At 40.6% G+C, this 25,827-nt stretch overlaps 2 protein-coding genes across 4 annotated transcripts in view; one reads left to right on the forward strand and one right to left on the reverse strand.

Annotated features, from left to right (window-relative positions):
* LOC131436359 (spidroin-2) overlaps nt 1-10,321 on the forward strand; it is a 106,526-nt gene extending 96,205 nt beyond the window's left edge. Inside the window, exon 7 of one of the 2 annotated variants that reach the window (XM_058605038.1) lies at nt 9,786-10,321. In XM_058605038.1, the coding sequence (XP_058461021.1) occupies nt 9,786-10,014 (229 nt within the window). In that variant the 3' untranslated portion in view covers nt 10,015-10,321. The remainder of the gene's footprint in view (nt 1-9,785) is intronic. The other variant, XM_058605040.1, reaches the window with a different exon arrangement.
* LOC131436360 (beta-1,4-galactosyltransferase galt-1) lies at nt 10,128-15,561 on the reverse strand. 2 transcript variants are annotated; one of them, XM_058605042.1, is made up of 6 exons: nt 15,314-15,561; nt 15,086-15,257; nt 14,684-14,993; nt 13,982-14,625; nt 10,412-10,585; nt 10,128-10,269 (listed from the first exon to the last, which is right to left on the reverse strand). In XM_058605042.1, exons 1-6 carry the CDS (start codon nt 15,470-15,472, stop codon nt 10,253-10,255), a joined length of 1,476 nt encoding a protein of 491 aa, XP_058461025.1. In that variant the 5' UTR covers nt 15,473-15,561; the 3' UTR covers nt 10,128-10,252. The 2 variants fall into 2 exon arrangements, with proteins under 2 accessions (XP_058461025.1, XP_058461024.1); XM_058605041.1 differs by having other exon boundaries at nt 10,237-10,585.
* Between the last annotated feature and the right edge of the window lie 10,266 nt (nt 15,562-25,827).

Consider the following 25,827-nt stretch of genomic DNA (forward strand, 5'->3'; position numbering starts at 1 on the left):
ACAGATATCACAGAAACCCTGCGGTAGAGGACAAGGTTATTAGAACAGTAGTAAGTTGATGATAAAATATATATGCACCGATCTAATGAAACACGTAGATGTAACCAGAATAAACATATATTTTTCCATGAAGCTCGGCAAACGTTTTTTTAGAAATTAGAATAAGAACTATCCGATTTGTCAATATCGTTTATATGAAATGACAATAAGAGTTATTGGGGTCGGTCATAAATTTTAGGTGGAATACCAGTAAGGATTAATGATGCTACCCGGGTAGAAGTGATTTGCAAACCAATAGTAAATTTTAATATTAAAACCAAACATCTCAATGGTAGCAATTATAATAATTTAGATCAGTGGTTCCCCAACTTTCTACTGCCCACCAAGCTAGAAAACAATTGAAAATTCTATGTCAACTGACTTAGCATTTTCTGGTAGTTTACTTGAATTGTAAATGTAAAGAAGATAGAAATTTCGAAAAAAAAACAACTTTAATTAAAGATGCTATCGAGGACACATTGGATAAGAAATATAGACAACAGAGACTCAACTAAATCTCACATCATTTGTCAGCCGGAGGATCGAAGAGAAATTCGAAAAGTAGGGAAAAGGCTTGGTAATTTTTCACGTGCGGTTTTAGATTACCGGAGTGATACTACTTTCCTGTTGCGACAACTTTAGCCTATCATGTTGCAACAAAAATAAGGAGTGTATCGATAAGTAGTTAGCAACATTCAAACGGTTATTACTCTGGAATGGTTTAATTTTTTGCAGCGTGTTTTGCGGTGACATGTTTGTTTACATATCAATAATAGCTGCGCAATCGATTGGTTTCGGAACGGTTTATCGTTTCAATGATGAGTCGAATTGATCCGGAAACGCGAAAGAAAATTCTGCACACTTGGTGTTCAGAAAGTGGTGTCACGTACAACGAAATTGCAAAACGGGTGAAAGTGCACCACACCAGTGTCAAAAATATTATCGAGAAGTTCGGCGAGACCCTTTCCATGAAGGATTTGCCCCGATCGGGTAGGAAAACGGGTCCCAGCCAGCCCGGCCGGGACTTAAAGGTGGTTCAGTACATCAGGAAAAACCCATCGGCATCGACGCGGGATTAGGCCAAGCAGTTCAACACCAGCATCGGGATGATTCAACGGAACAAAGTTCGGAACTCCCTGGAAACGTACAAGAAACAGAAGGTGCCGGAAAAGTCCCTGGTACAGCAAGTTCAGGCCAAAACTATTATACGAAATCGGTGTACCAGGACCTGGACGACGCTGACACCACGGTGGCGATGGAAAAGTTTGGGCAGAAGGTGTTGGTCTGGCAAGCAATTTGTACCTGTGGTTTGCGGTCGTCGATTTTCTTCACGAAGGGCACAATTATCCCCAAGGTGTACGAGGAATAATGTTTGAAGAAGAGAATGCTGCCACTGTACAGAAAGCATAAGGCTTCTCCTTTCATCTGGCCGGATTTGGCTTCAGCCCACTACGCCAACTCCGTTCTACAGTGGTTGTCAAAAAATAATGTACAATTCGTGGAAAAGGACATCAACCCACCGAACTGCCCGGATCTTCGGCCAATTGAAAGGTATTGGGCAATTGTCAAGCGGCACTTTCGGAAGGAAGGTACAGTGTCCCAAAACATGCAGGAGTTCAAAAAAAAACTGGACAGCTGCCACCAGGGAAATCACAAAAGTAACTGTGCAGAATTTAATGAAGAATGTCAAGTCCAAAGTGCGAGCGTTTCACAGAAACTAGGATTTTCTTCAATATAATCAGTGAAATGCATAAAAATGTAATTTTTCTACAATATATCGAAAACTGATGTCAAAATATGTTTTTTTTTCGCTTTTTTATTCAATAATCAATGTTGCTAACTACTTTTCGATACACTTCTTATTTTCGTATTTCGTTATATTCATTTTATCTCCCCGGTAACCAATAAGCACATACTGATGCCGCATTATGACACCAAATAATCGCTAAGTGGCATTTCAATCGCACTTGAGACTGAATTAAGACCGACTTTGGCAAAATATACGACTATTCATAGATAATGCTTATTTATGGCAGTGTGCATTCTTAAAGTTGAGTTCTGATTAATTGACAACAGTTTTCAGATTGCAGATATTCTGCTACAAGTATTTTAGGTGCTTATAAAAGGCTATTTTAATGCCATTATTAGTGCTTACTGGCTACCTGGGCAGTCCTATTTTGAGTATGTTTTTCCATCGGATAATGGGAAAAAGTTCAACTAATTTATTTAATCATCCGTGATAAAAACTGCTAACCATCAGTGATTTATTATTTGCAAATTACCTCACCTGAAAGTTTCCTGGTGCAAACATTGAACTTCAACATTTTCATTATACCGCACTGCGAAACATAACAATAATTGCAAAACACTCAAACATGCAAGCAAACATTTTTTATTTATCATCAACTCACTCAACTTGTCCTGTGTTTATAATTCCGACTGTTTTCAAATTCGTAAACGGACTAAAACACGGATATCAACTTTAAAAAAATCGTTAAAACTCGAAATAAAATCCTCATCACCATCTTAGTCTTACACTGAAGTCTTTTTTTACGCGAGTTTACGTACCGCATCAAAAACAGCATAAAAAAATCGCATTGAAAAACCGCATAGCTCTGAAACTTCGCATAAAAAACCCGCATAACTCTGAAAATTCGCAAAAAAAAATACCTTAATGTAATTAAATTGATTGCGTTGCAATTGCAAGCAAACTTTTTGGAAATTAGAGTACAGATTCGTTGAGTAAGCTATGTTCCATTCGACCTAATCAATCATCATGTCTACTCTTTTAGTTTGATATTTGCTTATCGCTGGTGAAAACGGCATTGGAGCAAGGGTAGCAACCCATCGAAATTTTGCTTGTGTATCGCAAAAATCCACACTGCTCGCAAAGTTTTCTAAATTAATAAATGCTGCCATTCTTTCGTCAGCCAGTAAGTCCAAACCGAAAAACATCACAAAAACGTCAAAACGTTCAAAACGTCAAAACAACTTCTCCATCTGAAAAATGGCGTCTACAATCGTACTTCGAACAACTAAAAATCTAGCAGGACTGTTTTGTTGATTCTGAATCGTGCGATAAGCTAATCAAGTCGATCGTCCGAACGGAAGCGGATTAATTTCGATCACAGGAAACGGGGTGATGAAGTCTAGCTTCCCGAACAGGAATATTCTACGGTTGCTGGGAGAGAGATTTTCAAACATATTAAGCAGTCATAGCTTGCGAAGAAATATTTCGTGTGGCGAGCTATCCCTTACAATGGCTTGGAGAGCAATATTTAAATCGCGACCGGCATCATCTACCAAAAATTTCCTTTTCTCACAGCAGTACGAGTGTTCTACACGCAATAAAATATAGAAATAAATAAATTGCGAGTAATTCTATTGATTTTTTTTTTACTGATATAACAATTATGGTTTGATCCAACCGATGTTTTTCGAAACAACAAACATTTGGTTGGAACATCCAAGATCTATTATTTTCACGTTTCGTCTTTGACTCATCAGTGCACAGCAGTTCAAATTGAGCTGCTTAGTGCTAAACTCGGCAGTTCAATTTGAACCGCTAAGCAGAAGCAGTTTCTGCTACTTACAGCACACTTTTTGTTTTGCAACGGAGTGCAATGTCTTTTCTGACGTGCCGAACGCAAACGTGTTTTCGACTACTTCTGGCCGATGCAGGTTTGGGAATTTAGGGATTAGTCAAATGATAAAAACGGTTTTGTTTTTAAATTTGGCTAACCCCTAAATAACCAAAATCTAGTTAATGGTATAGGAATTCAAGATCTTTCACTTGAATCTGAGTTTGTGAAAATACCAATCGATTCAGCTCAACGAACTGAGCAAATGTCCGTGTGTGTGTGTGTGTGTCTGTATGTGTGTTGTCAACTAAGAGGTCGAGATCTCAGAGATGGCTGGACCGATTTTGATCAAACTAGTCGCAAATGAAAGGTCTCCCCGTCACCCTCAACGCTATTGAATGGTTTTGAGATAGGATGCTTACTTTTTGAGTTTTATGTCAAAATTTTCAGTTTTTTGACAATTACTGTCACAATTGACCTTGAAAACAGAATATGTTTTTAAACTTAAATTTCGCTCAAAAATAGCTATCCAACAAGCCATAGATTGTTGAAATCCGTCCATTTTTAACGGAGATGTCGACATTTTTGTGTAAGCGACTTTTCTACCTATTCCAGCAGTAGAAGTTTTGAGCGCTGATATGTGAGTGATGTCTGGGAGCAACGTGGAAAGATTTTATGGTTCCATAGAAAATTTCTGAATTTCATCTTGATCCGACTTTCGGTTCCGGAATTTCAAGGTGATTAGTGTAAAAAAATCCAAATTCAAATTATTTACTCTTCTCAGAGATGGCGTGACCGATTCTTACAAACTTAAAACGGTTGAACTCAAATGAATGGTCTCATGGTACTTTACAAAACGTCTGAGTTTCTTCTGTATTCGACTTCCGGTTCCGTAATTACAAGATTAGGAATGTTGAAAATTTCAAGTAGTTAAAAAGAGCAGTGAGAACAAACACGGAAAAGTAGGGTAGCTGAAGGCTCAAATCAGTTCCCATCGATAGGTCTTGTTAGTTCCGGTTACGGAAGCACCGAAAACAATGGTCACGAATTTTAAAATGGAACTAACTCGCTTTTCTCAGAAATGGTCTGACCGTTTTTTTTTGCAAACTTAGGTCTTATGATTCCATATGGAACTTCTGAAATTCATACGAATCTGTGTGCCGTTTTTCCGTTTGAATTTCAAACCGTTTAAACCCCCAATGGAGGATTTTCCAACATAAGGTTCCATGAACAATAGAGTACTTATTATATGAAAGCTCAAATTACTTGACAATTCATAACTCGTTCTCAGAATTTATTTTACAGTGTCAATATTGTGGATGACAGCAAAATTTTCAGCATTAATACAGTCAAAGTTTTACTGTGATTTTGTCTCTAAGTCGAGTACAAAAAACTGAAAACTAGGATCTTGGCGAGGCTATTTAGCTGGCCGATGTTGCGAAACAGGTTTTGATTGAAAGAGGAAAACTGCCGAAGAGAACTTCAAGAAAAAAATCAGAGCTCCCCCCTTGAATGACTCCTACTCCTACTACTTTTAAAACTCAAGTTTCAGAATTTAATTCATCAATTCAGTTTCAGCATTCATTTACAGAATTCAGAACCTACATGTTGGAACTAAATTGTGAACATGATTTCTGGAACTAGATGCTGGAACTGAATTTAGTTTCTATATTAAGACTTGGAATTCAAGTTTTGAATTTAGTTCTATAACGCAATTTGTAAAATTCTAAAAATAACTTCAGTTTCTTAGTTCTAGAACTAAATTTATGACCTGAGTTTTTGATCTAGATTCCGAAAATTTGCAGCTGCATGTGTGTGACAAATAATGTCACTCAATTTTCTCAGAGATGGCTGAACCGATTTCCACAAACCTAGATTCAAATGAAAGGTCTTAAGGTCCCATACAAAGTTCCTGAATTTTATTTGGATCCAACTTCCGGTTCCGGAATTACAAAGATATATGTTGCAAATTTATGCAAAAATGCACACTCAATTTTCTCAGAAATTTCTTAACCGATTTTCACAAACTTAGACGCAAATAGAAGGTCTTGAAATTCTTTAAAAAGTTTCCGAAAAGTTTATCCAGATCAGACTTCCGGTTTCGGTATTACAGTGGGATTAGTGAAAATTTTCAATTTCATGAGTATTTTGGCCCGGCGGGCCGAATGTCATATACCATTTGAATCAGCTCGACGAACTGAGTAAATATTCGTGTGTGTTTATGTGTGTATGTAAGTAACAAAATTATGCACTTACTGTTTTCAAAGATGGCTGAACCAATTTTTACAAACTTTAATTCAAATGAAAGGCTTAATGGTGCCATAGTCTGCTATTGAATTTCATTTAGGTCCAACTTCCGGTTCCGGAGTTACATGGCAATAAGTAGTGTACCGAAATTAAGCTATCAACAATTTTGTCTTTAAAATTATGATAAAACAAACGATATTTTATTCAAACTAAAAATTGATCCTTTATTGTACGAGGTTAAACTTGAGCATAATGAAAACCGGATGAAATTTAAGTTATTCCTTCACGAATTTTCGAACTTTTGATCGAACGCTCTTCATCAAGTTCCGGACAAGTGATGCATCGAATTTTTTGGACGCTTGGACCCAATTTTTTTTTGAACTCCTGCATGTGCCCCGGCTGCCAGTTGAGGGCAATTCGGTGGATTGAAATTTTTCTCAACGAAATTTATACCCCTTTCCGGAAGCCAATTGAGAGTGGTTTTGGCATAGAGAGCTGACGCTAAATCCGGCCAAAACAGTTGAGGTGTACTATGCTTCTTATATAAAGGCAGCAATCTCTTCTGGAGACACTCAGATCGATAGATTTCTGCATTTATAGTTCCGGTAGTGTAAAAAATGGTTGACTTCAAACCACAGGAACATATTGCTTGCCATACCAGTACCTTTCGACCGAATTTCTTCACTTGAATCGACCTATTCGCGTCGCCAACATCCTCCCCAACGACGACAGTAAAGTATTGAGGACCTGGAAGGGTTTTTGAGTCCTCCTTTATATAAGTCTCATCGTCCATCAAAACGCATGCATCCGGACACTGCAAAAGACGCGAATACAATTTCCGGGCCCTTGTTTCTGCTTGCTTCTTCTGTTTTACATTTTGTTCCGAGATTTTCTGCTTCTTGTAGGTCTTCAGATGATTTCGCCTCTTGATACGCTGGACCATTCCGACACTCGTTCCTGCTTTTTTGGCCAAATCACGCATTGACATTGATTTGTTCTTCATGATTAGAGATACCACTTTCTGGTCCAGTTTCGGGTTGGAAGAACCGGGTTTTCTGCCTCTACCGGGTAGCTCATCTAAAGAATAGTGTTCCCTAAACTCATTAATGATGGTTGTAACACTGACATGATGAATTCCAAACCGCTTCGCCAATTTTCGCATAGTAATACCCTTCTCACTTAGCCATGTGTCCAGAACCTTAATTTTCACTTCCTTTTCAATACGCGAACGAAAACGCAAAAAAACATTTTGAAAACGCAGAATTTCAACCGCACAAACAAGTAAACAAATGAAAGCGGTGACAGCCAAACGCACAGCATGCTGTAATCTGAGCATAAAATACCATCACAAATACAAGCGTACAACACAAATGTATGTGGATAGCTTATTTTCGATACACTCCTTATGTGAATCTTAGAGAAAAAGTGTACATTCAATTTTCTCTAAAACGGCTCAACCGATTTTCACAAACTAAGTATGAAATGATAAACTAAGAAATAAATGGTCTTCTAGTTTCCTAAAAGTTTCTGGAACATTTTATCCGGATCCGACTTCCGGTTCCGGAACTAAAGCCTGATAAGATACAAATCCAATAAAACTGACTGATAAATTCTTCTAGTTTGCAGAGCTTGTTAGTTTATGGGCATGAAAACTTAATTCAGCACTACTGGTCCTGGTCCTGGTTCCTGTTTCGGAAGCACCGAAAGTGGTGCAGAAAAACTTAAAAAATAGAACTCCCTTCGATTTTACTGCGATGCTGGAACCGATTATCACATATCTTCACATTTGAATTAAAGCTCATATTATTATTAAAGCCACTGTGAAATTTCATCCGGATCCGACTTTCGGTTCCGCAGTTACAGAGCGATGAGTGTCAAAGTTTTCAAATCGCCAAATAGATTGAAAATATGTACAACACCGAAAGCAGAAGAAAACACGAAACGAACGATGCATGCTTTGTTCTATTTCGTACATGCTATGAAAAAAACGGTTACGGATGTCTGCTACTGGTGTGTGATATTGGTAAAAGACGGTGTTGGGGTTGATAAAAATATTAGCTATTCTATGATTAGTGCGACCGAAAGAATAAACGAATGTCAAAGAAAATTCTTTCTAAATTCGTCTATTGTGCCAACTCAATTTCAAACAATAATCAATTTCGCCGTATCTGGACTTCATAAACTCATTTATAATAAACCAAAGTAGCTAAGATAATATCTCACAACCAACCGTCATTGAATTGTTCCACACAAGATAGTATCAAGCGCAGAAGCGTAAGAACCACCATTCCATTCACCGACAGCCAACATCGTCTTCATCCGGTTGAATCCGAACAAATCACTTGCTGCCGGCGGCTATTCATTACACTAGTTGGAGTTGGAAGATTGATTTTCCGCATTTATTTTCCGTTTCCATAAGCTATCTGTAAGCACCCTACTCTAGTTCCCTCTGGTGCCACGATTCCACATCGGTCGGTATCAATCTTCAATTACAAATGAAACGATTCACGCAGAAGAAACAATAATGACAGGAACATTACGGGTTCGGATCCGCTACTTGCTAAATATAGAATGTAGATGTAGATCCGGTTCACGAGCCGCCTAGGATGGTCATCCCATTAAGTGTTCCGGAGCTGTCCGATAGAAACTTTTAATTGATTCAATGTACATACAGACTGTGAAACGGTTTCGTTTTATTTTTTTCCTCTTCTGGAAGCCATTAAAGTCACACTGATAGGGATGTTTCACGGATTCTGATGATTCTGATTTATGGGTTCACTAATGAATGTTGAAACAAATACTTGTAATTGCACTGAATAATTTTGAAAGTACGTACGCCACATTTGTCTATTTGAGAACCAATAAAACTTGCAACTGATGGAAGCCAAACAAAGTGGAAAACACACAGCAGATGGAACACTGGTAAAACACAAACCACACTCCACGCATCCGTGTGGACTAAATTCAAGCAAAGGAACAACATCTGCTAGAAAAGTTCCCATTCCCGTTTGACAAAGTGAAACTCGATGTCGGTTTACCAGCTTCCTCCGAGTTGCCAGAAATTTCAATCCCTGTTTAATTAATTTGCCTCCCGCTTCAGATTGGCGAAAAACTGTTTTTCATTATTAGTCATAAATTTGGCCCCCGAACTGGGTGCTGCTGACTGCTTTCGAGAACAAGTTATGGCAAAACAAATGGTTCCGCAACGAACAATAGTTTGCAGCCACATTGAACTGACACTGGAAGCTAGCTTTCGGTTCAGTGTACAAATATCCGAAACTATCAGAGCAAAAGTACACAAAATCCGTCACGCATGGCTTGCTTTGTTCGTAACGCAAAAATAAATACAACAAAATATATGAAGAGCTTTTGTTCAAAAATATCTTCTCTGCTCCTTCAACCGGAGGGCAACTGTACGCAAGAATGTAGTAAAAACAATTTCTCTTCTGCCGAAAACTCCACCGAAAGGGGAGGAACCTGAAAGTAGGTACTGAAAGAGCGAAAAGTTTTCCCCGAAGCGCTCAGTTATAAATTACTGCTAACTGCTTGTTATTGAAATTACTTCGACTACTGCACCAAACAGGCCAAAGGAATCTAGCAAATCCTATTCCTTCTAGTCCGGAGCAACTGGAGCTCAGCAGCATAAATTTACCATTGTTCATAAGTGTGCCCGCAGGGAAAAATTTACCAAGTAATTTATAATCATCTTTTTGCGCAAATCTCCGGAAGCTAAAAAGCTATCATTATTTCCCTTCAGTTGCCGTTGATGAATTCTTACAGAGACGGGGACACGGTCCCACCCGGTAAATTAACTTCGCTTTTTACGCTTACTCTAACCCCCACCCCTCGTTTTCGCCCGCCAATCGGAAATGTTCCTAACCATTAAAATCAGAACCATGCTTCTCTCGCCTCTTCTAGCACTGCCTATAGTCCACGTCCCCGCCCGTCAAGTCTAGGACCGACCAGTTACCTGCTGGATCGAGACGGTGACAATTCCGTTGGTCATCCCAGTGAACTTCATGCCGCCGCTGCGACCGACAACCAGCAAACCGGCGGTGCCGATTCCACTTCATCCAGTAGTAAAAACAACATCGGCAACAACAACGGACCAGAAAAATCAGCCGGTGGAAACCCTACAGAAAAATAATGATTTCGTCCCCGATGGACACAGTTGACTAATGGAATTTTAATCCCGGCGGAACGAACAATGGACAATGGTGAGAGAATGGACCACGATTAGCCTAGTGATGGAGAAAAAAAACTCGAATAAATTTAAGAAGAGATGACATTTTTTTGTAGGACACCGAAAACAAGTAAATAAATATCTAAATAATGCAGCGACAGGGACGCTACAAAGCAAAAAGTGTATTCAAACTTTAAAAAAATCATTGCGTTGTATCTCCTAAAAATAAATGCATAGATTAGTACTGTAAGACCACATTAACTTAAGTCACGCTGGCAGTAAAATTGAAAAAAAAGACTAAACCGAAAACGAGTTCACTTTTCCGTAGTTCACTCACTGCCATCTCCTAGTGGGCACACACCTCCATATTCGGGAAACAAACTGCGGCACACGGTATCGACGGCCGGCCAAATCCAGTTCTCATAACGACGCGCCCGGTTGTCTTCTACGTAGGATTCACAGCCATAGCCGACGCAACCGTCCCGATAGTGGAACAGTAGTCCTTCGTCCTCCCGAACGTGGTACTCTTCGGTATCTGCGAAAATGTACGGTAATTAGATAAAAGGTAAATGTAAAATGTACAAGGTAAGATTCCTAGTCCGAGACGGAGTTCGAGTCCGAGTTCGAGTTCGAGTTCAACTTCAAGTTCGAGTCCTATTCCTATTCCTATTCCTATTCCTATTCCTATTCCTATTCCTATTCCTATTCATATTCCTATTCCTATTCCTATTCCTATTCCTATTCCTATTCCTATTCCTATTCCTATTCCTATTCCTATTCCTATTCCTATTCCTATTCCTATTCCTATTCCTATTCCTATTCCTATTCCTATTCCTATTCCTATTCCTATTCCTATTCCTATTCCTATTCCTATTCCTATTCCTATTCCTATTCCTATTCCTATTCCTATTCCTATTCCTATTCCTATTCCTATTCCTATTCCTATTCCTATTCCTATTCCTATTCCTATTCCTATTCCTATTCCTATTCCTATTCCTATTCCTATTCCTATTCCTATTCCTATTCCTATTCCTATTCCTATTCCTATTCCTATTCCTATTCCTATTCCTATTCCTATTCCTATTCCTATTCCTATTCCTATTCCTATTCCTATTCCTATTCCTATTCCTATTCCTATTCCTATTCCTATTCCTATTCCTATTCCTATTCCTATTCCTATTCCTATTCCTATTCCTATTCCTATTCCTATTCCTATTCCTATTCCTATTCCTATTCCTATTCCTATTCCTATTCCTATTCCTATTCCTATTCCTATTCCTATTCCTATTCCTATTCCTATTCCTATTCCTATTCCTATTCCTATTCCTATTCCTATTCCTATTCCTATTCCTATTCCTATTCCTATTCCTATTCCTATTCCTATTCCTATTCCTATTCCTATTCCTATTCCTATTCCTATTCCTATTCCTATTCCTATTCCTATTCCTATTCCTATTCCTATTCCTATTCCTATTCCTATTCCTATTCCTATTCCTATTCCTATTCCTATTCCTATTCCTATTCCTATTCCTATTCCTATTCCTATTCCTATTCCTATTCCTATTCCTATTCCTATTCCTATTCCTATTCCTATTCCTATTCCTATTCCTATTCCTATTCCTATTCCTATTCCTATTCCTATTCCTACTGAAAACAGTCCTTTTGCAAGATATTCGTTCAGCTCAGCCTACTCCTGAATTAGTCCCGTACCCAGAGGGGGAAATCAGAAACAGTATCGAAAAAAAAGTTTGAGATATATTATGGGGTTGTTGATACTGTAGATTCGTAACGTAAATTTTTTTGAGGCCTATGAGAAGCGTTACGCTAAGTTGAAGAAGTTAGAAAGCGTTGCATACGATAATTTTCTTAAATTGAGCGTTACCATCCGTGAACATGTTACGGCTTGTTGATCGGGATGTGTTACTTTTATTGTAAGTTATAGGCATTACGAAACGTTACATGCATTACTTGCGATACTTTTTCGTAAGTTACAGGTGTAACGAAGCGTTACTTTTATGTAAGTTATAGGCATCACGAAACGTTACATGCGTTACTTTTTTGTAAGTTATATGCGTTAAAGCTTTATTTTTTTTGTAAGTTATAGACGTTACGAAGCGTTACATATTTTGTGGAAATTTTAGATTCTTACGGTTAATGAGTTACGATGCGTTACTTTTAAGGTAGTCGATGCGTTACTTTTAATACTTTTAATATACGTCGCTTTTTTGTAAGATATAGGCGTTACGAAGCGTTACACGCGTTACTTTTTTTTGTAAGTTATTGGCATAAGAAAACATTACATGTGTTTCTTTTTTGTAGGTTATAGGTATTACGAAGTGTTACATGTGTTACTTTATATTAAGTTATAGACGTTACAGAGTGTTACGTTTATGTAAGTTATAAGCATTAGGAAGCGTTACGTTTATGTAAGTTGTAAACGTTACGAAGCGTTACTTACGTTACTTTTTTTCAAAGTTATAGGTGTTACGAAACGTTACATGCGTAACTTTTTTGTGAGTTATAGGTGTTACGAACCGTCACGTTTATGTAGCGTTACATGCGTTACTTTTTTGTAAGTTATTGTCGTTACGAAGCGGTACATGTGTTCCTTTGTAGTAAGTTATAGACGTTACAGAGCGCTACGTTTATGTAAGTTATAAACGTTACGAAGCGTTACATGCGTTACTTTTTTTGTAAGTTATAGGCGTTACGAAGGCGTTACTTTTTTGTAAGTTATAGGCGTTACTTTTTTTTTTAGTTATAGGCGGTACAGAGCGTAACGAAGCGTTATTTTTTCGTTAGTTAAAAGCATTACGAAGTGTTACATGCGTTACTTTTTTGTAACTTATAAGTGTTACGAAGCGTTACGTTTATGTAAGTTATAAACGTTACGAAGCGTTACATGCGTTACTTTTTTGTTAGTTATAGGCGTTACGAAGCGGTACATCTGTTACTTTTTAGTTAGTTGTAGACGTTACAGAGCATTACGAAGCGTTATATTTTGGTTAGTTGAAAGTGCTACATGCGTTACTTTTGTGAGCTGTAGGCGTTACAAAGTGCTACATGCGTTACTTTTTTGTGAATTCAAGGCATTACGAAGCGTTACATACGTTATTTTTTCGTGAGTGATAGGTGTTACGAAATATTACATGCGTTACTTTTTTGTAAGTTTTAGGCGTTACATGCGTTGCTTTTTTGTGAAATATTAAGTTACAAAGCGTTGCGAGCGTTGCTTGATTTTAGGTTACAAGCGTTACCTTTTTTAAAGTTTTGGATGTTACGAAGCGTTACGTGCGTTACTTTCACGTGAGCTATAGGCGTTACATAGCGTTACTCGTTTGCAAGTATCCAGCGTTACGATGCGTTAAATGCGTTACTTTGGTAAGTTTCAGGTATTACGAAGTCTTAGCTTTTGTAAGCTACAGGCGTTACGGGGCGTTACTTTTTGTAAGGTACAGGTGTTACGAAACGTGACATTCGTTACTTTAAATAAGTTTTAGGCATTACAAAGCCTTACATGCGTTACTCTCCTGGCTCTTCCCGAAATCAGAAACAGTAACGAAGAAAAAGTTTGATAAATATTATGGGGCTGTTGATTCTGCAGATTAAACCGTGAGAAAGAGGTTTTGAGAGCTACGTGATGGTCAAAGCTCCACTGCCGATAAAATACGCAGCGTCCGGTCCAACGAAGCAGAACAGAATCAACATCACATAAATTGGAGGATAAAAGCGGGGTAAAAACAATAACAATAATAATAATACATAAAATTGTACTGGACGACGAGAAAGAAAAAAAATCGCGACCATGCCTTAGTTAAGTAAGATTATGTAGATGAGAAAGATATCCTGCCGGTGGATTCCGCGCATATTTATGTAGGGCTAGAAACCTGTCGGTTCTCTGGGATTGGCCAAACTACCCCCGGTTACTCACCTCGCAATGCTCTCCACACGAAATGATTCCCGGCTTCGATCACGCACCGGCCTTTAGCAATGTACTTGCTCCGATTGTGCAGCACAAACGGTTCACTGGTTCTCTGGTTGCGAACCTGAGTGTACAGATAGCTGTTGTTAGTCCAGGTGGGTTTCCGTGAGAAATCCTCCTCGTAGAAATCGTAAAAGAATACTGCCTGAAAGTTGAACGAATGGACATCGTACCGGTCCCGTGCGGTTAGAAAACGAATCAATCCTCCGGGCGCTTCCGCGGGCATCAGGAACTCATCCAGATCGACCAACGCCGTGTACGAGTACTCACCGAGCACCGTAGCCCGGTACAGGCAATCGTTCAGTGCCGCGAAAATGCCCTCGTATCGAAGATCCTGCTCGAATTCGTAGCCTTCCAGGTTCCAGTCGTGCACCTCCACTTCCCCTCGTTCGTCGAAGTAGCGCAGCACCTTACTGACGTCATCACTACTAGTTTTATTATAGAAATAAAACCGTTCTGCACCCAGAAGCTTCCAGTATTCTACGAACTCTACAATTCTAGCGGCGTTGGTAAAGTTGTGATGCAGTGGACCAACACAAACGGCTAAATTGTGGTTATGTTCTCCTTGTGGCAACAGATTCCACGTTGGATAGCTGCCAAACCGTAAATGAATAGATCATGTCTCACTAACGAAGCCGACCGTATACTTACTGAATTTCTACGAAACTAGGTTCGGTCATGTCCGTCTCGACCTCATAGCTCAATCCTACCTCGTCCGGTAGGAGAACATCCGTAGAATCGACACGGCCGACCAGCTTGCACACAACGAACGTAGCCGAAAATGGCATGTCGAAGTTCTCGTGAATCGTCTCCACCCGATCCGCTTGCAGGCGTTGAACCTCCGATTGATCCCGGTATCGGAAATGACAAAACACTTTCGATTGACGGAATTTCAACGGCAGGATCGCCACTATTCGAACGCTTCCGAAGGGCAAAACTCCTTGCGGCACGACCATGTCCTCTATGGAAGAAGAAGTAGAGAATTCGTTTGCTTGAAAAACCTAAAATGTTTAAACCACTGTAGCAGCTTTAATTAATACCAACCAAACTCACCGACAATTTCTAGTCTCGAATCGAAGTAGGCCGAATAAATTTGGAAACGCTTGCTTGGATCTCCGATTGGTTGCCATCGTTCCGTTTGATAGCGATCCCTAGGTGCTTTTGGGCTCAGTTTCAAATTGATGTTCTGCTGATAGGCCGGTAAAGTATGATAAATGTATTTTTGCTAAAATAAATGACATTTCATTGACAGCATTCATCGTTCGTTGGCTCAGTTCATACGTGTAACACCCTACGATAGTACAGATAACCCAATCCTAGGCACAAAATCACACACAAAATACCATATTTTCTAATGAAAGTTTTCGAAACTAGCGAGTGAGCCAAAATTGTAATTCTTTTCTTGGATTTTAGGGAAGTATAGCGAATGTTTTCCCGCATGGTTTTCTAAATCGGATCACAATTCTGCTATACTGCGGCACTGAACTCGCACTAGTAAATTCACCCACCAAACTGTGTATCGATTCATTCAAACGCTTTCGAAAGTGTTTATTGTACGAAATTGTGGATAAGATAATACCAGTGACTGATAAGATAAATTCGTCACACGCGCGATAACGGATTTTGTTTGAAATAGCGTGTCGTGTCAGCGTGTTTCAAACACCACAAACAATGTAAACAAACGAAACTAAGACGAACTGTAATAACAACAATAATTGAAAATTCGGCCAATGAGGCTTAGGTACACGAATTCACTAGCGGAAACATAAATGTGCGTTTTTCTTAGGTTGGTGTCAGAGTGAAAGCGTCACGCGAAACGTCTGGACGTGCGTGTGAGCTAGGTACATTTGATCAAAGCAAACCGGTCAGAGTGAATGCGATGCGAAAACAATACATCGCATAGAATCGCTCCGCATCCCGCACTCACTCTGACGTCAAACTTAGGATCAATATTCTTGAACTTTTACGCTGAATGGAAAAATAATTGTTTTATTTCGTTGAAACTAGACTCAACTGACGTACCTAAAACGGAAGTTTTTATCATGATCTACAAATCTTCGGTGATCGGTCGAGTGGAACTGATGACTTTATCACTCAATGTTCCAGTATTCGCTGATTTTATGACAGTGGTCAGGCTGAATTCCAGAACAAACAACGCAATTTATTCTTCTGGTGGTTTTCGCCGAAATGGATTTAATTCCCGACATGCTTAAACATTTTATGAAGGTTTCAATGAATTCGGCAAATAGAAATCATTATTTATTAACTGTTTCATTGCAGGCCGGAACAGATCTGCTGCAGCAATTGTTCAATATGACGGCTGCTCCAATTCTGCAAAAGTTTCAAAAACCTACCGAAAATCCGCTTGCAGAATGGATATTTTAAGTTCAATGAATGGCAATGGTTCGTGTTTTTTTACTAAGCAACTTTACTTGATGTTTGTTTCGTTGCTAAGCAACAGTGCAGTAGGCTTGTTCAAAATATGTTTTAACCCAATTATGTTAACCTGATGTACCGGAGAGTTTAAAATGAAGTTCTTTATTATTTTCAAACAATATTTTTTGTTCGAACCTTTATAACATGGGAACCAACCAATGTCTACACTTATTCAGTAAGAAACCTTTATAAGTAGTGTGTCGAAAAGTAGTTAGCAACATTGATTATTGAATAAAAAATCGAATAAAAAACATATTTTGACATCAGTTGTCGATATATTGTAGAAAAATTACATTTTTATGCATTTCACTGATTATATTGAAGAAAATCCTAGTTTCTGTGAAACGCTCGCAGTTTGGACTTGACATTCTTCATTAAATTCTGCACAGTTACTTTTGTGATTTTCCTGGTGGCAGCTGACCAGTTTTTTTTGAACTCCTGCATGTTTTGGGATACTGTACCTTCCTTCCGAAAATGCCGCTTGACAATTGCCCAATACCTTTAAATTGGCCGAAGATCCGGGCAGTTCGGTGGGTTGATGTCCTTTTCCACGAATTGTACATTATTTTTTGACAACCACTGTAGAACGGAGTTGGCGTAGTGGGCTGAAGCCTAATCCGGCCAGAAGAGAGGAGGAGCCTTACGCTTTTTGTACAGTGGCAGCATTCTCTTCTTCAAACATTCTTCCTCGTACACCTTGGCGTTAATTGTGCATTTCGTAAAGAAAATCGACGACCGCAAACCACAGGTGCAAATTGCTTGCCAGACCAACACCTTCTGTCCAAACTTTTCCATCGCCACCGTGGTGTCAGCGTCGTCCAGGTTCTGGTACACCGATTTCGTATAATATTGCGGTCCGGGCAGCGCTCGAGAGTCTTCCTTGGCGTAGGTTTCGTCGTCGATCAGGATGCATCCGTCTTTATTCTGAAGAATCCGGTTATACAGTTTTCGCGCTCTTGTTTTGGCCTGAGCTTGCTGTACCAGGGACTTTTTCGGCACCTTCTGTTTCTTGTACGTTTTCAGGGAGTTCCGAACTTTGATCCGTTGAATCATCGCGATGCTGGTGTTGACTGGACGGACTGGACGGACTGGACGGACTGGACGGACTGGACGGACTGGACGGACTGGACGGACTGGACGGACTGGACGGACTGGACGGATTGGACGGACTGGACGGACTGGACGGACTGGACGGACTGGACGGACTGGACGGACTGGACGGACTGGACGGACTGGACGGACTGGACGGACTGGACGGACTGGACGGACTGGACGGACTGGACGGACTGGACGGACTGGACGGACTGGACGGACTGGACGGACTGGACGGACTGGACGGACTGGACGGACTGGACGGACTGGACGGACTGGACGGACTGGACGGACTGGACGGACTGGACGGACTGGACGGACTGGACGGACTGGACGGACTGGACGGACTGGACGGACTGGACGGACTGGACGGACTGGACGGACTGGACGGACTGGACGGACTGGACGGACTGGACGGACTGGACGGACTGGACGGACTGGACGGACTGGACGGACTGGACGGACTGGACGGACTGGACGGACTGGACGGACTGGACGGACTGGACGGACTGGACGGACTGGACGGACTGGACGGACTGGACGGACTGGACGGACTGGACGGACTGGACGGACTGGACGGACTGGACGGACTGGACGGACTGGACGGACTGGACGGACTGGACGGACTGGACGGACTGGACGGACTGGACGGACTGGACGGACTGGACGGACTGGACGGACTGGACGGACTGGACGGACTGGACGGACTGGACGGACTGGACGGACTGGACGGACTGGACGGACTGGACGGACTGGACGGACTGGACGGACTGGACGGACTGGACGGACTGGACGGACTGGACGGACTGGACGGACTGGACGGACTGGACGGACTGGACGGACTGGACGGACTGGACGGACTGGACGGACTGGACGGACTGGACGGACTGGACGGACTGGACGGACTGGACGGACTGGACGGACTGGACGGACTGGACGGACTGGACGGACTGGACGGACTGGACGGACTGGACGGACTGGACGGACTGGACGGACTGGACGGACTGGACGGACTGGACGGACTGGACGGACTGGACGGACTGGACGGACTGGACGGACTGGACGGACTGGACGGACTGGACGGACTGGACGGACTGGACGGACTGGACGGACTGGACGGACTGGACGGACTGGACGGACTGGACGGACTGGACGGACTGGACGGACTGGACGGACTGGACGGACTGGACGGACTGGACGGACTGGACGGACTGGACGGACTGGACGGACTGGACGGACTGGACGGACTGGACGGACTGGACGGACTGGACGGACTGGACGGACTGGACGGACTGGACGGACTGGACGGACTGGACGGACTGGACGGACTGGACGGACTGGACGGACTGGACGGACTGGACGGACTGGACGGACTGGACGGACTGGACGGACTGGACGGACTGGACGGACTGGACGGACTGGACGGACTGGACGGACTGGACGGACTGGACGGACTGGACGGACTGGACGGACTGGACGGACTGGACGGACTGGACGGACTGGACGGACTGGACGGACTGGACGGACTGGACGGACTGGACGGACTGGACGGACTGGACGGACTGGACGGACTGGACGGACTGGACGGACTGGACGGACTGGACGGACTGGACGGACTGGACGGACTGGACGGACTGGACGGACTGGACGGACTGGACGGACTGGACGGACTGGACGGACTGGACGGACTGGACGGACTGGACGGACTGGACGGACTGGACGGACTGGACGGACTGGACGGACTGGACGGACTGGACGGACTGGACGGACTGGACGGACTGGACGGACTGGACGGACTGGACGGACTGGACGGACTGGACGGTGTACACTTCTGAAGGGAGTTGCATCACTGTTTTTACTATCACGGTTAAATTTTGACTGACAGAGCTTTGTCTGATTTTTTCTGCTGACACATGGGTTACTATCGCCCTTATTCTTAATAACGACGTATTGATTTTTCGATCGAATGTGATTCGATCGAATCATAGCTACCTTTGATTTTGCTAGCGTTATGGGGAATACAAATGAAATACGAGGGAAAAAACGATACGACGTTATTCAGAATAAGGGCGTATGATTGATGCTGCATGGGTAGTTTTGTCAGTGAAGGTAAATCCATGAAAAATTGACAATTTTTAACCATTATTCTGAATATAGACGTATTGATTTTTCGAACGAATGTGATTCATTCGAATCCCAGGTACTTTTGATATTGATAGCGTTATTAGTAATACAAATGAAATACGATCGAAAAATGCTGTGGTGGTCGAGTAAAACGAAGCACGTCAGCCGGAATTCGTATTACTGTTTTCGAATTAGTTGATTAAACCAACAAAATTTCCTTAACGACTATTAAATTAGTTGAAATTTTACTGGTTTGTGTCCAGGATATTCGCCAACTAAACCAACAAAAACAGTTTTTTTTAATCAAAGTACATTCGGAGCTTTATTTTGCTGAAAAAAAACTCTTGTTTTCAGAAAACGTGTTTAGTTAGCAAATATCCTGAACACAAACCAGCAACAATTTAATCCAACACAAAATTCTCATTGGCAAACAAATTTTGTGAATAAAATCAGAAAATTTGACTCTATCTGTCTGTCGCCATCACTGCTGAAGACAACATAAAGAAAAAAGTGAAATTGGTTTTATTACCAAGTTCATTAGCCAAAAACTCATGAGAAATTTCAAAGCTAAAAAGAATAGTCTTGTTGAAACTGCTTGCGAATTGTTTTGTTTTTTTTTTGCATGTGTTACAATATATCCATATTTAAATTGCCGTAAACTCTTAGTGAAAAATGTATTTATTCTGAATTTCTGCAGATTTTATGCGGTTGTGCGTAATAAACTTTTTATGTGGGACAGTGAAGTGTGTTTCGAATGTTGCACTCTAATTGTACATGTCAAAGTTGTAGTTTGTTGTATCTTTCAACCTATATTACAACTGGTTGTAGTTTTTTCAGCTGAAGGCTATAACGAAACAAAAAAACCTTCTTAATCCACGGATGGAAACGGAGTGTGCCTTTGCTAAGAAATGACAGCACGTTTAATTGGTGAATTCAACCAAGAAAAATAGCCATTTCAAATTAGTAAAGTAAGAGTTTTTTAGTTGTCTCAAAAAATAATTAACAAAAAATCACAAAATTAACTAACTTCTTCGCCAAACAAAAAATCACAAAATTAACTAACTTCTTCGCCAAAATGCTAATTTCGGTCTTTCCGGGCAGGGCAAAACAATTTCCCCGGACAGGAGCTAGCTACGGGTTCGAGTCCCGTCTCTGCGGTAACATTTTCGCTGCTGTTTTGTTGCATTCGCATGTTATTTTTCCAAATTCTTGTTAGATACTAATCAAATTTATAGCAAATATTGCTGCTTGAAACTACAAAACATGATAATTGATAATTCTCAGTGGATTAGTTTGTGTCAATCAATATTTTGATATAAATAACGAATATTTTACATGTGCATTCCGTTTCGTCAATTTCTTGAAACAAAAATCAATTTACGTTTAGTTCTAAATGAACGAACATTAGACAAAATTAATAATTGAAATAAATGAACCAACTCCACTAACGCTGTTTTTTATTAAAATCGCTCATTTTTTTAATGAATAAATAGTTTCTTTCAAACTAATTTGCAAGGTAATTTTTGATACTACTTTTATTTCTAGTTATATTCGTTTCCAAATTCTTGAAATCAAGCTTATGATTAATACTGGTAACTTTTAAGACAATTATTCTCTTTTTTGGGAGCATCGGTGAAATTGAATGCTTTGTGGTACGGATTGGTCCGCAATCCCCCGTATTCTAAAGATCTGGCCCCCCAGCGACTATTATCTATTTCCAAACCTGAAAACGGTTTATCCAGGGAAAGAAATTTTCATCGAATACTGAGGTCATTGCAGAAACGGAAGCCTATTTCGAAGGCCTTGACAAATCCTTTTTTACCTTTCTCATGTAGAAAGGCTATGCAATCACTGTGAAAATTGACTTTTTAACCGAGGTCCGGGGGGCCGAATGTCATATACCATTCGACTCAGCTCGACGAACTGAGCAAATGTCTGTGCGTGTGTGTAAGTATCCGTGTATCCGCGCGTGTGTGTGTGTATGTGTGTGTATGTAACAAAAATATGCACTCACTTTTCTCAGAGATGGCTAAACCGATTTTCACAAACAAAGATTCAAATGAAAGGTCTCATAGCCTGCTATTGAATTTCATTCCGATCAGACTTCCGGTTCCGGAAATATAGGATGATATGTACCAAAAAAATGAAAAAAATATGCACTCACTTTTTTCAGAGATGGCTGAACCGATTTTCTCAAACTAAGGTTCAAATAAACGGTATTATGGTCCCATAGTTTGCTATTGAATTTCATTTGAATGTGACTTCCGGTTTCGGGGTTATATGGTAATATGTGAAAATTTGAGAAAAAGTTTACACTCAATTATCTCTGGAACAACTCAACCGATTTTCGCAAACCAAGATTCAAATGAAAGATCTTACAATATTCTGAAAATTTTTAGAACATTTTATCTGAATCCGACTTCCGGTTCCGGAACTATAGCGTTATAAGTGGAAAATTACCAATTTTATTAGTATTTTTCCATGAATGATTATTTAAAACAGGTACAAATCCCATAAAACTGTGTGATACATTCTTCTAGTTTGCAGTGCTTGTTAGTTTGTGAGCATAAAAACTTAATTCGGCACTACTGGTCCCTTCTTTTCCTGTTTAGAGAGCACCGAAAGTGGAGAAGAAAAACTCCTAAAACTAAATTACTTCGATTTCTCTGCGATGCTTGAACCGATTTTCACAAATCTTGATTGAATTGAAGTTCATACTGTCTTTAAAGCTACTGTGAAGTTTCATCCGGATCCGACTTCCGGTTCCGCAGTTACAGGGCGATGATTGTCAAAGTTTTCAGATCGCCATATAGAATGACAATATGTACAACACCGAAAGAAGTAGAAAATACAAAACAAACGATGCGTGCTTTGTTCTATTTCGTACACGTTGTGTAGTGATGTAAATAATAATAATAATAATAATAATAATAATAATAATAATAATAATAATAATAATAATATTAATAATAATAATAATAATAATAATAATAATAATAATAATAATAATAATAATAATAATAATAATAATAATAATAATAATAATAATAATAATAATAATAATAATAATAATAATAATAACCGAACCAACTTCGGCTATTCCGTTGATCTTAATCAAGTTTTATAAGAATTGAAAATGGTGATTAAAAACTGCAAAAAGGATCTCACTCACTTTTCTTGGGAATGGCCAAATCGATTTTCACAAACTTATTCTTTAATTTGTTGTGAATACTACTTTTGGTTCCGGAACAACAGGTTAAACAGGAGTTGTAGAGTTTGTGAGATTAGGTCCGAACACATTTTCCTATTTCTATTCAATAAACAGTTGTTTTTGCGAATTTCACAGTTATATTTATGATGTAATTAGTAATTTGAGAAAGGCATCATTACACCACTAGATGGATTAAAATAGGTTTTTTCAAAGGGCATCAAAATGTTGGTGGACCGATGGGTCAAGTGTATTGCTCTAGATGAAGATTATACTGAAGAATAGAAAAATTTTCACGGTAAAAATTCGAATTTTCCTTTGTTAGACCCGGGACTCGTGTAGTAGATTCATATTGAAGATGAATTTTGTGAGGGCAAATAAGACACGAATATCTGAATTGAGACGCTAGTCCGTGTGTAAGAAATTCGGTTATCTTAATTCAAATATTTGATGAGACAATTTCCAATGCTATGCGATTCATGTGTTATCATTTTGAGTTCATACGATAAATTCATATGTGAGGGATATAGATCGATAATGATGTGATGGTGATTCCAAACTGTGTTGCAATTTTCAGGTTGCCTGAGTAGCTGTCGTCTTATCAATTCGATTATTTGCATTCATACAGTTTAAAAAAAAAATTACAATCGAGCATTTTCAAGATAGCGTGCATGGGCTAAATAAGTATGTGTAGTCATTGCCGTTTCAACCTTCCGAGCGAACGGACGTAATTTGGATTTACTGCGAAAGCATTGAAAACCAGTTGTGTGTGTGTGATAAAGTGGTCGGACGATATTGTGTAATAGACAATAGTGCTTTTTCCTCTTAGAGGTTTTTTTTGCGCGTTATATAATAGAACAGTGCCCTATTGTGAGCGGTCGATCGAAACGGTACCGTTAGACGATTATTGTTTTGTCGATCAAGGCCAAGTGTGCAGATTATAAATAATCCCGATGTTCAAATGGACCCCGCTCCCGATGTTCAAATGGAGACTTCCCTTGACTGTAAAATGTCACGCATAAAGAGCTATCCTGATGGGCTAGCACTACAGGCCGGGCCTTATGCGGTCTATTTCCGGACCAAGGCTAAAGAAAAAAAGTTGAATATTCTAAAAATATTGCGGGATCTGACCTCGCGATACAATACTATAAAAAGTATTGATAAAATACGCCCAGATAAGCTCAGGGTTCTGCTCACCAGCTCAAAGCAGGCTAATGAGCTCGTTCAAAATGATCCTTTTACGCGGGAGTACCGCGTCTACGTGCCAGCTCGCGAAGTAGAAATCGACGGTGTGGTCACCGATTCGAGTTTGACTTGCGAGGATATTCTTAAGTACGGGGCGGGTTGTTTTAAAGACCCCTCACTTAAGAATGTCAAGATACTGGATTGCATGCGATTGCATTCAGTATCGATCGCCGGGGAACAAAGTCCTATCCTCAATCAGACTCTTATCGTGTGACCTTCGCCGGCACTGCTTTGCCCAACTACATCCTCTTGGACCGGGTTCGTTTGCCTGTTCGCCTATTCGTACCCCGAGTAATGAACTGTACTAATTGCAAACAACTGGGGCATACAGCTACCCATTGCAGCAATAAGCCACGTTGTGCTAACTGTGGGGAAGCTCATGCGGACGGCTCTTGCGGTAAGGATGCTGAAAAGTGTCTCTACTGTAAGGAGGGTCCGCATGACCTCTCTGATTGTCCCGCTTACAAACTGCGAGGAGATCGATTGAAGCGTTCCCTGAAGGAACACTCCAAGCGTTCCTTTGCCGAGATGGTTAAGAGTGCCACCCCTCCTAAACAGACAACGAACCCTTATGCCTGCTTGTCAACTGACGAGAGCGATTCCGATGACCCTTTGGAAGGTCCATCTTCGGCGGTCCCTCATAGCTATAGGAAAAGAGCAAACAAATCCTATCATAAGCTCCCTAGTAAGGGTTCGAAGGTGTCTTCCGAAGGGCTTCGAAAAGTTACAGCTAACGGGAATCGTGACAAACCACCGAAGCAAAAAGCTCCTGGTCTCGGAAAACTCAATTCCGAGATGGAATTCCCACCACTTCCAGGGACCACAAAATCCCCAAGCGTCCCTGAAAATCTACCAGAGAACCAACTAAGTGCTGGACTTATCAAGTTCTCTGATGTTGTGGACTGGATTTTTACAACTTTCAATATTTCAGACCCTCTTAGAAGCATTTTAATTGCTTTCATGCCAACAGTAAAAACATATTTGAAGCAGTTGACTGCAAATTGGCCCCTTATCTCAGCGATTGTATCCTTCGATGGCTAAATCATCCACCGGGGTCACGGATCTAATCACTGTTTTACAGTGGAATTGCAGAAGTATCATCCCAAAAATAGATTCATTTAAATTTCTAGTAAATAATCTGAAATGTGACGCATTTGCATTGTGCGAAACTTGGCTAACTTCTGAAATACCCTTAATCTTCCACGATTTTAATATTATTCGCCTGGATCGAGATGATCCCTACGGAGGAGTACTTTTGGGGATCAAAAAGTGCTATTCTTTTTATCGAATTAACCTCCCCTCGATTCCAGGTATTGAAGTTGTCGCATGTCATGTTACAATCAATGGTAAGGACCTTTGTATTGTTTCCATCTACATTCCCCCTAGAGCCTCGGTTGGGCATCGGCGACTCAGTGATATCATTGAGCTCCTTCCCGCACCGACGTTGGTTTTGGGAGACTTTAACTCACACGGTACGGGATGGGGCTGTCTTCACGACGATAACAGATCAGCTATGATCCATGATATTTGCGACAACTTCAATATGATAATCTTGAATACGGGAGAAATGACACGGATCCCTGCACCACCAGCAAGACCAAGTGCGCTGGATTTATCCCTTTGCTCGACATCGCTACGGTTGGATTGCACGTGGGAGGTAATTCCTGATCCCCACGGTAGCGATCACCTA

This window comes from Malaya genurostris, chromosome 3 (assembly GCF_030247185.1).
Source record: "Malaya genurostris strain Urasoe2022 chromosome 3, Malgen_1.1, whole genome shotgun sequence".
NCBI classification, from domain to species: Eukaryota; Metazoa; Arthropoda; class Insecta; order Diptera; family Culicidae; genus Malaya; species Malaya genurostris.